The 15,398-nt window shown below is 40.2% G+C and overlaps 1 protein-coding gene across 8 annotated transcripts in view; it reads right to left on the reverse strand.

Annotated features, from left to right (window-relative positions):
* Window positions 1-15,398, reverse strand: part of rapgef6 (Rap guanine nucleotide exchange factor (GEF) 6) — a 122,429-nt gene that overhangs the window by 56,244 nt on the left and 50,787 nt on the right. For all 8 annotated transcript variants that reach the window (XR_014537318.1, XR_014537319.1, XR_014537320.1 and 5 more), the window contains 2 exons: window positions 6,383-6,541; window positions 3,067-3,219 (listed from right to left, as the gene is read on the reverse strand). Coding sequence is in view for 5 of the 8 variants with exons in the window: in XM_083565014.1 (XP_083421140.1) it covers window positions 3,067-3,219; window positions 6,383-6,541 (312 nt within the window). In the remaining 3 variants the exon portion in view is untranslated. The remainder of the gene's footprint in view (window positions 1-3,066; window positions 3,220-6,382; window positions 6,542-15,398) is intronic.

The raw sequence follows: 15,398 nt of genomic DNA on the forward strand, positions 1-15,398 counted from the left end.
AGTATGTGTGGTATACAGGAAGTCTTTATCTGGGCTCACACATCTCCTGTTATTATGTCTTCTCACCCATCAGGAAGTTTAAGCTCTGTTTTTTTCCAGTGTCTGTATATATACTTGTCTGTTATCTGCATTAAATTAAAGAAAAACATATGCGCCATGCTGTGTGCTGTGTGCTTCTTCCCTGATCAGAAAAGGCACCACGGGAATCGTAGATCGCTGGAACACCTCTCCAAGAATGAAGTTTTGTTTGGTCATAATAAAAATCTTAACAGTGTATTAGTTTAATTAGCTACTGGACATTTCCTTGCTGACCTGCCCCTCCTGCTAATTAATTTTAATTAAAGTTACGGTAAGTCTTGCTTCAGTTAACAGACACGGGGCATTAACTATTATTCTTATTGTATTTTAACATTGACTACTAATATGTTACACATTCTGACTGTCCACTTAATAAAACAAACTTTTATCAAGTGGACAGTGGACAGTCAGAATGTGTAACACATATTAGTAGTCAATGGTCAAATATAAAATTCATAATAATAATAATAATAATAATAATAATAATAATAATAATAATAATAATAATAATAATAATAATGATAAAATCCTCAGATGTTAAATAATAATAATAATAATAATAATAATAATAATAATAATAGTTAATGCCCCGTATCTATTAACTGAAGCAAGACTTACCATAACTAAATTAATTAGCAGGAGGGGAAGTCAGCAAAGAAATGTCCAATAGCTAATTTAACTAATATACAGTCATTAAGCTAAACCATATGATAGCTGATACATCTCAATGTCCATTGGGCGCTTCCGAACAAAAAATGCAGTAACGTCAGATGTAACGGTGTTATGCGCTAAAACGCTCCCCTGCCACAGACTGCCCCAACTTTTCTCATAATTATGAGATACTAAGTCATAATTATGAGTTACTAAGTCATAATTATGAGATCAGTATCCCATAATTATGAGATGTCATAATTATGAGATAATAAATCGTAATAAGTTAGTAAGTCATAATGAGCTAATAAATTGTAATAAGTTAGTAAGTCATAATTATGAGATAATAAATTGTAATAAGTTAGTAAGTCATAAATATGAGATAATAAATCGTAATAAGTTAGTAAGTCATGATTATGAGAATTATGAGATTCTTTTTGTGATTTTTTTACTTTGTGAATGCGTTGCGCTTCCGTACCTATAAGAAAAACAACAGGTGCCAAATTATATTATAAAATGTCACACAAAAAATAACTTTTAAAAATGTAAACTATTTACTTTCAGTCATCCTACACAATTATGTGGAAAGCCATTCCTCAGAGAACATGGACATAAAAAGTCATAACATGCGGATTTTACGATCATAACGTGTAAATTTATATGGTCACAGATGGGGATCTTGGCAAAAATATTACTTGCAAATTAATATTTTTAGTCGCAGTCTGGAGCCCTGAACCACCAAATCTAGCTCTTCTTGTTACTAATTTGTATGCTAGAAATACTTTTCAAATATATATCAAATATGAAGGAACTTGGAAAAAGGGGCAGTGGGGACAAAGTCAAGTATTATCTGTGAATGGAGAGGTGGTGGGTTGAACTGGCAAGCATGATGATTCTCAAACACTTATTTGAGTTTACTTGTGCTTTCAGTAGCTGCCATAAGGGCAAAAACTTGGACATGGTGAAAGCTATGAGTTAATGGTCACTTTAGAGTTGCATGTTTAGTTGAGATGTACAATACAGTTAAGGGGGCAAACTCATTTCATTTTGAAGCCTCACTAAGAGAAAGAAAGTACATATAGAAGGAGTATCTGACCATCAATTTGGCAGTCCTCTGACTCCAGTTCTAACTAACATAAACCCACTGCTTTTTTTTCTTTATATATGTTACTTTTCAGTGAAATTATTATTAAACATGACAGTATCTTCCATTGCTAGTATGTAGTATCTCGTATGTTTCAGACAGTGGATGCTTTAGTGGAACTTTATTCTGTGTAACTTTAATCAGTGGAACTTTAATCTGCTAAATTCTAATAACCACATGAAGCTAGAGGTAAACCTGCTAATTACATAGTATCTCTGGATGGTCTTTCTTTCTCATTATGTACAGAAGTAAAAGATCCCTCATGTCTTTGTTATCTTCTGGCTCTTCCTTTTAGTTATGCTGCTTAATTTAGTCTGGCTGGAGTCCCTTCTTTTACCCTGATCACAATGTATAATGTATTTAACTTTTATGTAACAATACGAATACACAACCATCCTTACTTCTTTCTCTGTCACCACTCTACTCTCTCTCCCTCCGTCCCTAAACATGCTCTCTTTCTTCTTTTCGGATCTGCCTGATTGGTCCCGATGCCCTAGATGCCTTAAATTTGGATTGATTTCTCTACTGTGCAGCTGAAGTTGGTTCCACATGAACAGCCTAAAGATCAATGACGTTTAACTCAAGAACTATAAGGATGGATTACCCACATTATAATGGGTTCCCTTTGTCTGGTTCCTTACAAGGTTTTTCATCTCAGGGAGTTTTTCCTTGCCACAGTCACCACTGGCTCATGAGGAAAAAACTTAAAAATATACTTAAAGGCACTCAACTTTTTATTACATAGTTATAACTTCTCTATAACTATATCTCTAACACTGCTTTGGGACAATATCCAAGTGTTATACAAACTGAACTAAATTGAATTACTGAAGAGTACCTTTTCCCATATTTTGTGATTTCACTCCACTCTTATGGTTCAAACAAATAAAGGATGCCAACGGATTAATAATTTGTCTAATCAATTTTGAGGTGGTCTGCAACCCCTGATGACGGTGTAAAATTACCTTTAGCACCAGGATAGGGGGGGGGATATTTTTTCCCCACCTGGTTTCTGAATGTTATTTAAAAAAAATTTAATAAAATACAATTTTAAATCTGTTGCATTTTTGACAGATAGATAGATAGATAGATAGATAGATAGATAGATAGATAGATAGATAGATAGATAGATAGATAGATAGATAGATAGATAATAATATAGATAGATAGATAGGAAGGTAGAATAACATTACCTTGATGACTATGTGGCCTTTGCATGTGCCACTACGATCCAGCTCACGATACTCTTTTACCATGACAATCTCACCTTCTTCCTCCACCTTTTGCATGTTTTTCTCCATGTGGTTTAGAATGCGCCAGTAGTCCTCCTGAGCAATGCACACCAGCTGAGCCAAAACAACATGAGACAACAGTTTTAATTTGGAGAAGAGTATATCACTCTTTGAACAGCATTCATATAGCAATTATCATAAATAAGCCTTTCACATTCCACAACCTAGACATGTCAATTTTTCAACAACAACAACAACAACAAAAAACCTTTACATTTTACTGACTTTTCCAAGATTTCCAGGACTGTAGGTGTTTGCAACATACAGTCACCCCAAAGTCAGTACTTCAAAACCATAGAGAACTAGAGTAATAAAAAAATAAAATAAAATAAAATAAAATAATAATAATAATAACAATAATTAATAATAAGTAATTCTACCGTTGACGGCATTATAAGAAGTGAATTCAGCAAAAACCTTGCTGACCAGTTTGGGTACAGGAATTACATATTTGCATTTTTGGTAGACTGCAAAAAAAAAAAAGAATAATAGATATTGTATATAGGTAATCTATGGGGTATTGTGAAGAGGAGGATGCGAGACACCATACCCAACAATGCAGAAAAGCTGAAGGCTGCTATCAGAGCAACCTGGGCATTAACACCCCAGCAATGCCTGATTGCCTCTATGCCACACCACATTATTGCAGTAATTCATGCAAAGAGAACCCCGAATGAGTATTGAGTGTCGTACATGAACATACTTTCCAGTAGTCCAACATTTCTGTGTTAAATATATTTTTTCTGCACATTTTTGAGTGGCCTTTTATTGTGGCCAGCCTAAGGCATACCTGTTCAATAATTATTCTGACCAATCAGCATCTTGATCTGCCACACCTGTGAGGTGGGTGGATTATCTCGGCAAAGGAAAAATGCTCACTAGACAGATTTGTGAATAATATTTGAGAGAAATAGGCCTTTTGTGTGTATAGATCTTTGAATCTAGCTCATGAAAAACGAGGGCAAAAACAAAAGTGTTGCATTTATAATTTCTTTCAGTGTATATGCACTGAAAGAAATTATAAAAGCAAAACATATGAATATACAGTGAGGAAAATAAGTATTTAAACACCCTGCTATTTTGCAAGTTCTCCCACTTAGAAATCATGGAGGGGTCTGAAATTGTCATCGTAGGTGCATGTCCACTGTGAGAGACATAATCTAAAAAAAAAATAATCCAGAAATCACAATGTATGATTTTTTAACTATTTATTTGTATGATACAGCTGCAAATAAGTATTTGAACACCTGAGAAAGTCAATGTTAATATTTGGTACAGTAGCCTTTGTTTGCAATTACAGAGGTCAAACATTTTCTGTAGTTTTTCACCAGGTTTGCACACACTGCAGGAGGGATTTTGGCCCACTCCTCCACACAGATCTTCTCTAGATCAGTCAGGTTCCTGGCCTGTCGCTGAGAAACACGGAGTTTGAGCTCCCTCCAAAGATTCTATATTGGGTTTAGGTCTGGAGACTGGCTAGGCCACGCCAAAACCTTGATATGCTTCTTACAGAGCTGTGTGCTTTGGGTCATTGTCATGTTGGAAGACCCAGCCTCGACCCATCTTCAATGCTCTAACTGAGGGAAGGAGGGTGTTCCCCAAAATCTCGCAATACATGGCCCTGCTCATCTTCTCCTTAATACGGTGCAGTCGCCCTGTCCCATGTGCAGAAAAACACCCCCAAAGCATGATGCTACCATCCCCATGCTTCACAGTAGGGATGGTGTTCTTGGGATGGTACTCATCATTCTTCTTCCTCCAAACACATTTGGTGGAATTATGACCCAAAAGTTCTATTTTGGTCTCATCTGACCACATGACCTTCTCCCATGACTCCTCTGGATCATCCAAATGGTAATTGGCAAACTTAAGACATGTACTGGTTTAAGCTGGACATGTACTGGTTTAAGCAGGGGAACCTTCTGTGCCATGCATGATTTCAAACCATGACGTCTTAGTGTATTACCAACAGTAACCTTGAAAACGGTGGTCCCAGCTCTTTTCAGGTCATTGACCAGCTCCTCCCGTGTAGTTCTGGGCTGATTTCTCACCTTCATTAGGATCATTGAGACCCCATGAGGTGAGATCTTTCATGGAGCCCCAGTCCGAGGGAGATTGACAGTCATGTTTAGCTTCTTCCATTTTCTAATGATTGCTCCAACAGTGGACCTTTTTTCACCAAGCTGCCCGTAGCCCTTTCCAGCCTTGTGGAGGTGTACAATTTTGTTTCTAGTGTCTTTGGACAGCTCTTTGGTCTTGGTCATGTTAGTAGTTGGATTCTTACTGATTGTATTGGGTGGACATTTGTCTTTATGCAGCTAACAAACTCAAGCAGGTGCATCTAATTTAGGATAAAAAAAAGTAGTGGAGGTGGACATTTTAAAGGCAGACTAACAGGTCTTTGAGGGTCAGAATTCTAGCTGATAGACAGGTGTTCAAATACTTATTTTTTTTTTTTTAGATTATGTCTCTCACAGTGGACATGCACCTACGATGACAATTTCAGATTTACATTTTACATTTACATTTTGCGGCATTTGGCAGACGCTCTTATACAGAGCGACTTACAACTGAGCAGGGGAGGGTTTTTTAGGGCTTTGCTCAAGGGCCCAGCAGTGGCAGCTTGGTGGTGGTGGGATTTGAACCTGTGATCTTCTGATCCAAAGCCCAATGCCTTAACCACTGAGCTACCTTAACCACTGAGCTAGACCCCTCCATGATTTCTAAGTGGGAGAACTTGCAAAATAGCAGGGTGTTCAAATACTTATTTTCCTCACTGTATATACATTTAAGAACAAAGGCAAAATTATTAAAATTTGTATTATTGTCTAAATATTTATCTGATTGAATTTCTGATGTACAGAAATCCCATTCAATAAACCTCCATTCCCTCTCCCAATCTTTGCAATTTATCGTAGAAAACGGTCCTGCTCATTATAGATCTCTGTGGACTATTCTATTAGACGTTATCCCATTTAGTTTCAGATCGCATCCCAGGCACAATATACGGTACAGTTAGTGGTATTGAAGCCAAATGATGCAAAAGTTGCAATCTGTTACAAAGGCACACTTTTAATTGTATAGATTTGGGAGTTTATGATGATTTACTAGTATCCACCACCATGAATAAAGTTTACTGACTATGGACTATTTTAATGAAATGACAAACTGACATTTAATCATTAAACCCAACTGAATGAGTAGCGATGAAATGTACCTGGCAGTCATCCCCTTTTGTGCGCACCTCTCCATTCATATGCTGCTTCACCAATGAGGCTGAGATCCCAAAGCTGTTCCCCATGCAGAGGATTTCGGCTCGGTTGTCTCCAAAAGTGATCTCTACTGCTCCATTCAGAATAACATACCATTGCTCCAACTAAAAAAGAAAACAAATCTATCGTTACCAAAAAAATAACAGTAATATCTTACATCATTAGCAAGTAAGCCAAATGAGAATATCATGTTGGGTATGTGTGGCACTTGAGAATATATTTTATCAAAAGGCTACTGTAGCTAAAGTTTCTTTCGGCTTCTCCTGTTAGGGGTCGCCACAGCGGATCCTCCGCACGTTTGATTTGGCATATGTTTTTACGCTGGATGCCCTTCCTAACGCAACCCTTCCCAATTTATCCGGGCTTGGGACCGGCACTGAGAGTGGCTGGGGATGGTTCCCTGACCGGGAATCGAACCCGGGTCGAAGCGGTGACAGCGCTGCATCTTAACCACTAGACCACCAGGGGACAAAAGGCTACTGTAGCTAACCATTTTATAATACAGTTTAAGAAACCTGATATCACTACAGATATTATCAAAGGTGTAAAGTAACAAATTACATTTACTCACATTATTAAACAAAAGAATAGTCATGCCCCAAAAACTACTGTGATAAAATTACAAGAAAGCTGGAGATGGGAAAGTAAGATACAGTGAAGTGGTGTAGACCCAGCTGAAAACAAAACATTATGCTGAAGTTAGACTTGAAGGAAAACCCCTTGAGTTTTTTATGCTACCACATTGGCTTTAAATGCAACAAAGACTACAATTTTATTATGTAGTGTAAGCTGTGTTTGCCCAAAGGGACCGTACTAGCATCTTATAGATCTCGAATGTCAAATCTGCCCAAGCTTGAAGAGGTCTGTTATATAATTAATCCAATGGTAGATGAAAAGAAGTTTTTATAGTTTATTAAGAGGCTTTTTTTCAAATTTGTCAAAAAGACATTGGAACATTTCAGTGTTAATTTTGGTTAGTGCTATCAATCTTCTGGTAACTAGTTATTAATTATGCAAATGCTAACAATGTCCAATTACAGTACCAACTGCTTGAATGTATATGAAGTCGTATCATTATTTACAGTCACATCAAAATGATCAACTGTGTAAATGTTAGAGGCGTTTTTGAAGTTGGGTTGTATGACCAGTGGTGCTTGAAAGTTTGTAAAGCCTTTTTATTTCTGCAAAAATATGACTAAAAACACAAGATTTGACAAGCAGTTAAAGTAAACCCAATTAAACAAATGAGGCAAAAATGTTATACCTGGTCATTTATTTATTGAGAAAAAAGATCCAGAAGTTATAATATGTGAGTGGCAAAGTATGTGAACCTCTTGGATTAGCAGTTAATTTGAAGTTTTTGAATTGAGTCTATCTATTTTCAATCAATGGGATGGCAATTAGGGGTCAGTGAGTGTCCAGTTAAATGAAAGAGATCTTGTAAAGTCTTATCTTCACAACACATGTTTGTGGAAGTGTATTATAACACGAACAAAGACCTCAGAAGAAAGGTTGGTCTGGAAAAAGTTACAAAACCATCTTTAAAGAGCTTGGACTCCACACATTCACAGTCGGACAGATTGTGTACAAATAGAAACAATTTAAAAACGCCCTCCCTATCCCTTCATTAGGAATATGGCATTAGATATAGATTAGGCATACCTTTCACTATTTTTCATAGTCATGTTCATAAGGTTGATTTTATGAATTCACAATTTATTATTTATTGTTTGAAAATGTTTTACTGATAATCAGGTAGTCTTTTGCGATTGTTGCTTGTCAGACTGTGCTGAACTTGATCCCCATGTATCACTGTAAGATCTCAGTTGTCATAATGTCAGACTGTACGACAGTCAAAAACTGACACACAAAAGAAAACGACGTTCTCTTGCTAATGTTAGTTAGCAGCAAACAAAAACAATCTGAAGCGTTAATTTTGTTCCTTGATAATAAAAACATCATGCAAACACAACTTTTCCCTCCATAACTTCAACATTTTATCTAAGGTGGTTTGAAGTTGTTGCTTTAATTGCGTCATCAGGTTCAGTGCTCCCATTGGTTCTTTGTGTGACGTTCATCATAGGAGAATTCTCATTCCAGAAAAGTGTCTAAAACCTTCTGACACTGCCAGAATTTCATCAGAGGAAAAAAATGATCACAATGGCCAGTGATCGGCTGTCGGTGAACATGTCAAACAAGTGATCAAAGACTACAGATTTTAACCTAGGATTATTGGAATCATTTAGGATTTCCTACATTTGTCTCAGAAGACCAAATCGTGGCCAAAATAGCACAGTGCGCGCACAACTTTAGAGAGATGATATTTGTTTGGTGACTTCAATATATATTTTGCCTGGAATTTTAGCACCAGGTGCTGTAAACTGGGGGTGTTAATACAAGATCGACAGCAAGGTCTTTGAAGAAATTAATGTTACGAACATTTAAACATTCCTCTCTCAACTGTTGGATTTAAATAGGTTTGAATCTGAGACATTTTACCTGTTAATTTAGTTTTTAATATGTAAACATTACATGTACATTTGTGAATACAGTGTTAGATTCTATCTACAGTATGTCTTTTCAGTGAGCACCCAAAAAGAATATATAAAACAGATACATCTTTGGCATTATCTGGTATCTCTGGAAAGTACCTTAGCTTTGAATAAGAACATCAAGAAAGCTTGAATAGCACATATACCTCATACATTTTTATTTTATTTATTCATTGTCATTTTTATGTCATATGCCTGTGTTTTATTTTGTTATGAGAATCAGAATCAGGTTTATTGGCCAAGTGTGTTGACACACACAAGGAATTTGGTTCCAGCTGTTAGTGACTCTCAAAAGTACAGACATAAATAAAACCTATACATGACAAAAACAGACAAGACAAGGCAAAAACAGACTATACAAGACAATACAAGACCATAGCGTGTGCAACATATACAGATAATGTGATGACTGACTAGCTCTAGGGACGTGGAATGTCACCTCGCTGGCGGGGAAGGAGCCTGAGATTGTGCGTGAGGTTGAGAGGTTCCGACTAGAGATAGTCGGGATCACCTCTACGCACAGCCTGGGCTCTGGAACCACACTCCTCGAGAGAGGATGGACTCTTTACAACTCTGGAGCTGCCCATGGTGAAAGGCGTCGGGCTGGTGTGGGTTTGCTTATAGCCCCCCAGCTCAGCCGCCATGTGTTGGAGTTTACCCCGGTGAACGAGAGGGTCGTTTCCCTGCGCCTACGGGTCGGGGATAGGTCTCTCACTGTCGTGTGTGCCTACGGGCCAAACGGCAGTATAGAGTACCCGGCCTTCTTGGGGTCTCTGGGAGGGGTGCTGGACAGTGCTCCGACTGGGGACTCCGTCGTTCTACTAGGAGACTTCAATGCACACGTGGGCAGCGACAGTGACACCTGGAGGGGCGTGATTGGGAGGAACGGCCCCCCTGATCTGAACCCGAGCGGTGTTCAGTTATTGGACTTCTGTGCTAGTTACAGTTTGTCCATAACGAACACCATGTTCAAGCATAAGGGTGTCCATCAGTACACGTGGCACCAGGACACCCTAGGCCGTAGGTCGATGATCGACTTTGTGGTCGTTTCATCTGACCTGCGGCCGTATGTCTTGGACACTCGGGTAAAGAGAGGGGCGGAGCTGTCAACTGATCACCACCTGGTGGTGAGTTGGATCCGATGGCGGGGGAGGAAGCTGGACAGACTCGGCAGACCCAAGCGTACTGTGAGGGTCTGCTGGGAACGTTTGGCCGAGCCTCCTGTCAGAGAGATCTTCAACTCCCACCTCCGGCGGAGCTTTGACCAGATCCCGAGGGAGGCCGGAGATATTGAGTCCGAGTGGACCATGTTCTCCACCTCCATTGTCGAAGCGGCCGCTCGGAGCTGTGGCAGTAAGGTCTCCGGTGCCTGTCGAGGCGGCAATCCCCGAACCCGGTGGTGGAAACCGGAAGTAAGGGATGCCGTCAAGCTGAAGGAGTCCTACCTGGCCTGGTTGGCTTGTGGGACTCCTGAGGCAGCTGACGGGTACCGGCAGGTGAAGCGAACTGCAGCCCGGGTGGTTATCGAGGCAAAAACTCGGGCCTGGGAGGAGTTCGGTGAGGCCATGGAGAAGGACTATCGGCTGGCCTCGAAGAGATTCTGGCAAACCGTCCGGCGCCTCAGGAGGGGAAAGCAGTGCCCCACCAATGCTGTTTACAGTAGAGGTGGGGAGCTGTTGACCTCAACTGGGGATGTCGTTGGACGGTGGAAGGAATACTTCGAGGATCTCCTCAATCCCGCCGTCACGTCTTCCATTGAGGAAGCAGAGGCTGAGGGCTCAGAGGCGGACTCGTCCATCACCCAAGCTGAAGTCACCGAGGTAGTAAAGAAACTCCTCGGTGGCAGGGCACCGGGGGTGGATGAGATCCGCCCTGAGTACCTCAAGTCTCTGGATGTTGTGGGGCTGTCTTGGCTGACACGCCTCTGCAGCATCGCGTGGCGGTCGGGGACAGTGCCTCTGGAATGGCAGACCGGGGTGGTGGTCCCTCTTTTTAAGAAGGGGGACCGGAGGGTGTGTTCCAACTATAGGGGGATCACACTTCTCAGCCTACCTGGGAAAGTCTATGCCAGGGTACTGGAGAGGAGAATACGGCCGATAGTAGAACCTCGGATTCAGGAGGAACAATGTGGTTTTCGTCCAGGCCGTGGAACACTGGACCAGCTCTATACCCTCTACAGGGTGCTGGAGGGTTCATGGGAGTTTGCCCAACCAGTCCACATGTGCTTTGTGGATTTGGAAAAGGCATTCGACTGTGTCCCTCGCGGCGGCCTGTGGAGGGTGCTCCGGGAGTATGGGGTCGGGGGCCCTTTACTAAGGGCTGTCCGGTCCCTGTATGACCGAAGCAGGAGCTTGGTTCGCATTGCCGGCAGTAAGTCAGACTTGTTCCCGGTGCATGTTGGACTCCGGCAGGGCTGCCCTTTGTCACCGGTTCTGTTCATAATTTTTATGGACAGAATTTCTAGGCGCAGCCAGGGGTCGGAGGGTGTCCGGTTTGGTGACGACACGATTTCGTCTTTGCTCTTTGCAGATGATGTTGTCGTGTTGGCTTCATCAGACCAGGACCTTCAGCATGCACTGGGACGGTTTGCAGCCGAGTGTGAAGCGGCTGGGATGAGAATCAGCACCTCCAAATCCGAGGCCATGGTCCTCAGTCGGAAAAGGGTGGCTTGCCCACTTCAGGTTGGTGGGGAGTTCCTGCCGCAAGTGGAGGAGTTTAAGTATCTTGGGGTTTTGTTCACGAGTGAGGGAAGGGTGGAACGGGAGATTGACAGACGGATCGGTGCAGCTTCTGCAGTAATGCGGTCGATGTACCGGTCTGTCGTGGTGAAGAAGGAGCTGAGCCGCAAGGCGAAACTTTCGATTTACCGGTCAATCTACGTTCCTACTCTCACCTATGGTCATGAGCTCTGGGTCATGACCGAAAGGACAAGATCCCGGATACAGGCGGCCGAAATGTGCTTCCTCCGCAGGGTGGCTGGGCGATCCCTTAGAGATAGGGTGAGAAGCTTAGTCACTCGGGAGGAGCTCAGAGTAGATCCGCTGCTCCTCCACATCGAGAGGGGTCAGCTGAGGTGGCTCGGGCATCTGTTCCGGATGCCTCCTGGACGCCTTCCTGGGAAGGTGTTCCGGGCGCGTCCCACTGGGAGGAGACCCCGGGGAAGACCTAGGACACGCTGGAGAGACTATGTCTCCCGGCTGGCCTGGGAACGCCTTGGTGTCCCCCCGGAAGAGCTGGAAGAAGTGTCTAGGGAGAGGGAAGTCTGGGCATCTTTGCTTGGACTGCTGCCCCCGCGACCCGGCATCGGATAAGCGGGAGAAGATGGATGGATGGGTGATGACTGACAGTTCTGTGCAGTACTAAATAGATATGAGCAGGGAATATAATTATGGTCAGTTGTTAGTGATTATGGTCAATTACTGACCATAATTATGGTCAGTTGTTATTGCACATCAATTTGTAAAGGTTATTTATTATTTACTTTTAAATAACAGCCATTTGTAAATTATATCCCATTGTCCTTTTTTGCACTATACACTATAATTGGCTACTTTTACTTGAGTAGATTTATAACCAGTAATTTTACTTTTGCTGGATAAGAATATTTAATACTTTTTACACCTCTGAATATTATGATAATGACATTTATATTCTAAATGATGACGTCGTCTTCTTCTTCTTTCGGCTGCTCCTATTAGGGGTCGCCACAGCGGATCATCCGTCTCCATACCCCCCTGTCCTCTACATCTGCCTCTTTCAACCCAACTACCTGCATGTCTTCCCTCACCACATCCATAAACCTCCTGAGAGTGAGAGTGACTTTCAAGTTCAAGTTTATTTCTATAGCGCTTTTCACAATGGACATTGTCTTAAAGCAGCTTTACACAACTTAAGAATTAAAGGGTATGAGGTGGGTTTATCCCTGATGAGCAAGACTGAAGAAGAAACCTTGAGAGAAACCAGACTCAAAAGGGGAACCCATCATCATTTGGGTGATATAATGAGTGTCATTATAAATCTTAAAACAATACAAAACAGTTCTACCATGGAGTGAGAACTACCATGAGCACCGGAGTGTGTAGTTATGAGTAATGTTCTTTCTACAGTCTTATACAGATGTTTGTTTTTGTTGCTTCTTTGAAGGTCCATAATCTCCTTGAGGTGGGACACAACTGGGGCTGGCGCAACCTCAGGATGCCTCGGGATGGGGAGAGAGCAGTGAAGAGTGAATTAGCGTAGCTGCTGTTCATAATATTAACAAGCACAATTGGAAAATGTGCATCTGACCAGATGTACTGGAGAACAAAGTATATGTGATGTGATATGTGATGAGCTATGTGTAGGCCTTGCAAAAAAGATAGGTCTTTAATCTGTGCTTAAACTGGGAGAGTGTGTCTCAGCCCCAAACAGTGTCAGGAAGGCTTTTCCAAAGTTTAGGAGCTAAATTTAACAGAGTAGTTAAGAGAAAACAATTACATTCTCACAAACCACTTTTTCATCTCATTCTCTTCATGATGGCCACCGTAGTAAAAATTTACTACACCCTGAAGGACTCTAAAATAAAATGGTCAATGCTTTTGTAATGTTTGATCATATTATGTATCTGCCATTTGTGCACCTGGTATAAAAAGCCTTTAGATCTTGTGAACAATACAAATAACACACAAACACACACTTGGAATGTTTTTTTTAAAAAGCTTTTTGAGTCATTGACCACATAAAAACATAAAAAAAAAATGATTTCAATATAAAGTCATTCTCACACTTTAAAAACCTCAACATTTAGGAACTAGGTGAGAAAAAAAAGTACACTCTTCTTATTACCATAATCAAGTGAGTAATTAGCAGCCAGTTATTACTAATGCAGCACACAGAAATATTCATGATTATGATATAATCATGATAATGATTTTTAAAAGCTGATATTTAAGGCCAGTTTTTTGCTCTAAAACAATCATCATGGTTTCATGGTAAGAAAGGATGTCAAGCCTTGGCCTTCGAAGAAGCTACTGTTGTAATAATTACATTTTATATATATATATATATATATATATATATATATATATATATATATATATATATATATATATATATATATATATATATATATATATATATATATATATATTTTTTTTTTTCCCCTACTCACTACTTGAGCTTTAAATTTTTTTTGCCCCTTTTTCATGTTATTGAGCTGCTAGAAAGGTTGTAAAACCATTATTATTTTCTGTTGTGCTGCATACATTTGACCTGATGTGACCATTCTTCTACTTCTTCCAGCTGCTCCTGTTAGGGGTCCCCACAGCGGATCATCTGTCTCCACACGACTCTGTCCTCTACATCTGCCTCTTTTCAAACCAACTAACTGCATGTCTTCCCTCACCACATCAATAAACCTCCTTCTTGGCCGCCTTCTGCATTTTTCTACCGATATACCCCATGTCCCTTCTCTGCACATGTCCAAACCATCTCACTCCCGCTTCCCTCACCTTGTCTCCAAAATGTCCTACATGCACTGTCCCTCTAATATACTCATTTCTAATCCTGTCCATCCTCGTTAGTCTCAAATTAAATCTCAGCATCTTCAGCTCTGCTACCTCCAACTCACCTCCTGTATTTCTTTCAAATGCCACTGTCTCTAAACCATACAGCATAGCAAGTCTCACAACAGTCCTATAAACATTCCTTTTTACTCTTTACTTAGACACCATTTAATAACAAATCACTTCTTTAATCTTCTCCACCATGCCACACTCTTTTCTTTACTTCTCCAACAACCTGATGTGATCTTTCTAAAACTAGATAATAATTAACCCAAACAAAATAATTATGAAAAAGCACTATAATTTTGACTTTTAGAGCAAAATTATTCAATAATAAATCTTAGTCAAAAAAGATATGAGAACCTTTTGCCAGTTAAGTAAAAAAACTGTGACCCCTTGAGTCACAATAACTTTTAAAAGCCATTAATAATCTTGCACAATAGCTTGAAAGAATTTTTACCTATTGATTTTTACAAAACCTGTCATAACTCAGTGATTATTGGTTAATATCACTGGTTGAAGCAAGCATTAATAACTCTTTTTGAAGGTCCTTATAAATTATTTTTGTTTGAGACATGGTACACTTGTTGTACTTCAGTAATTTCTTACTTGTCTGGTCAATCAAAGACCAGGTCAGGAGCAAAAAAACTTATTGTCTGTAATAGTTGCATGGAGTCATTACTCAGGGTCCACAACAACAAGACTGCGTCCGTTCCCTAAGCAAAACCAAAATGAGGACATTCCCAGAAAATTTGTTTTAGCAACTTAATTAACATTAAATTTAGAGTGAATGCAGAGCCAGCACCTTTGATCTGAAGGTAGGACTGTTAAATAAAGAGATGATAATTATAATTGAAAATATTACT

This window comes from Silurus aristotelis, assembly GCF_946808225.1.
Source record: "Silurus aristotelis genome assembly, chromosome: 16".
Classification (NCBI taxonomy): domain Eukaryota; kingdom Metazoa; phylum Chordata; class Actinopteri; order Siluriformes; family Siluridae; genus Silurus; species Silurus aristotelis.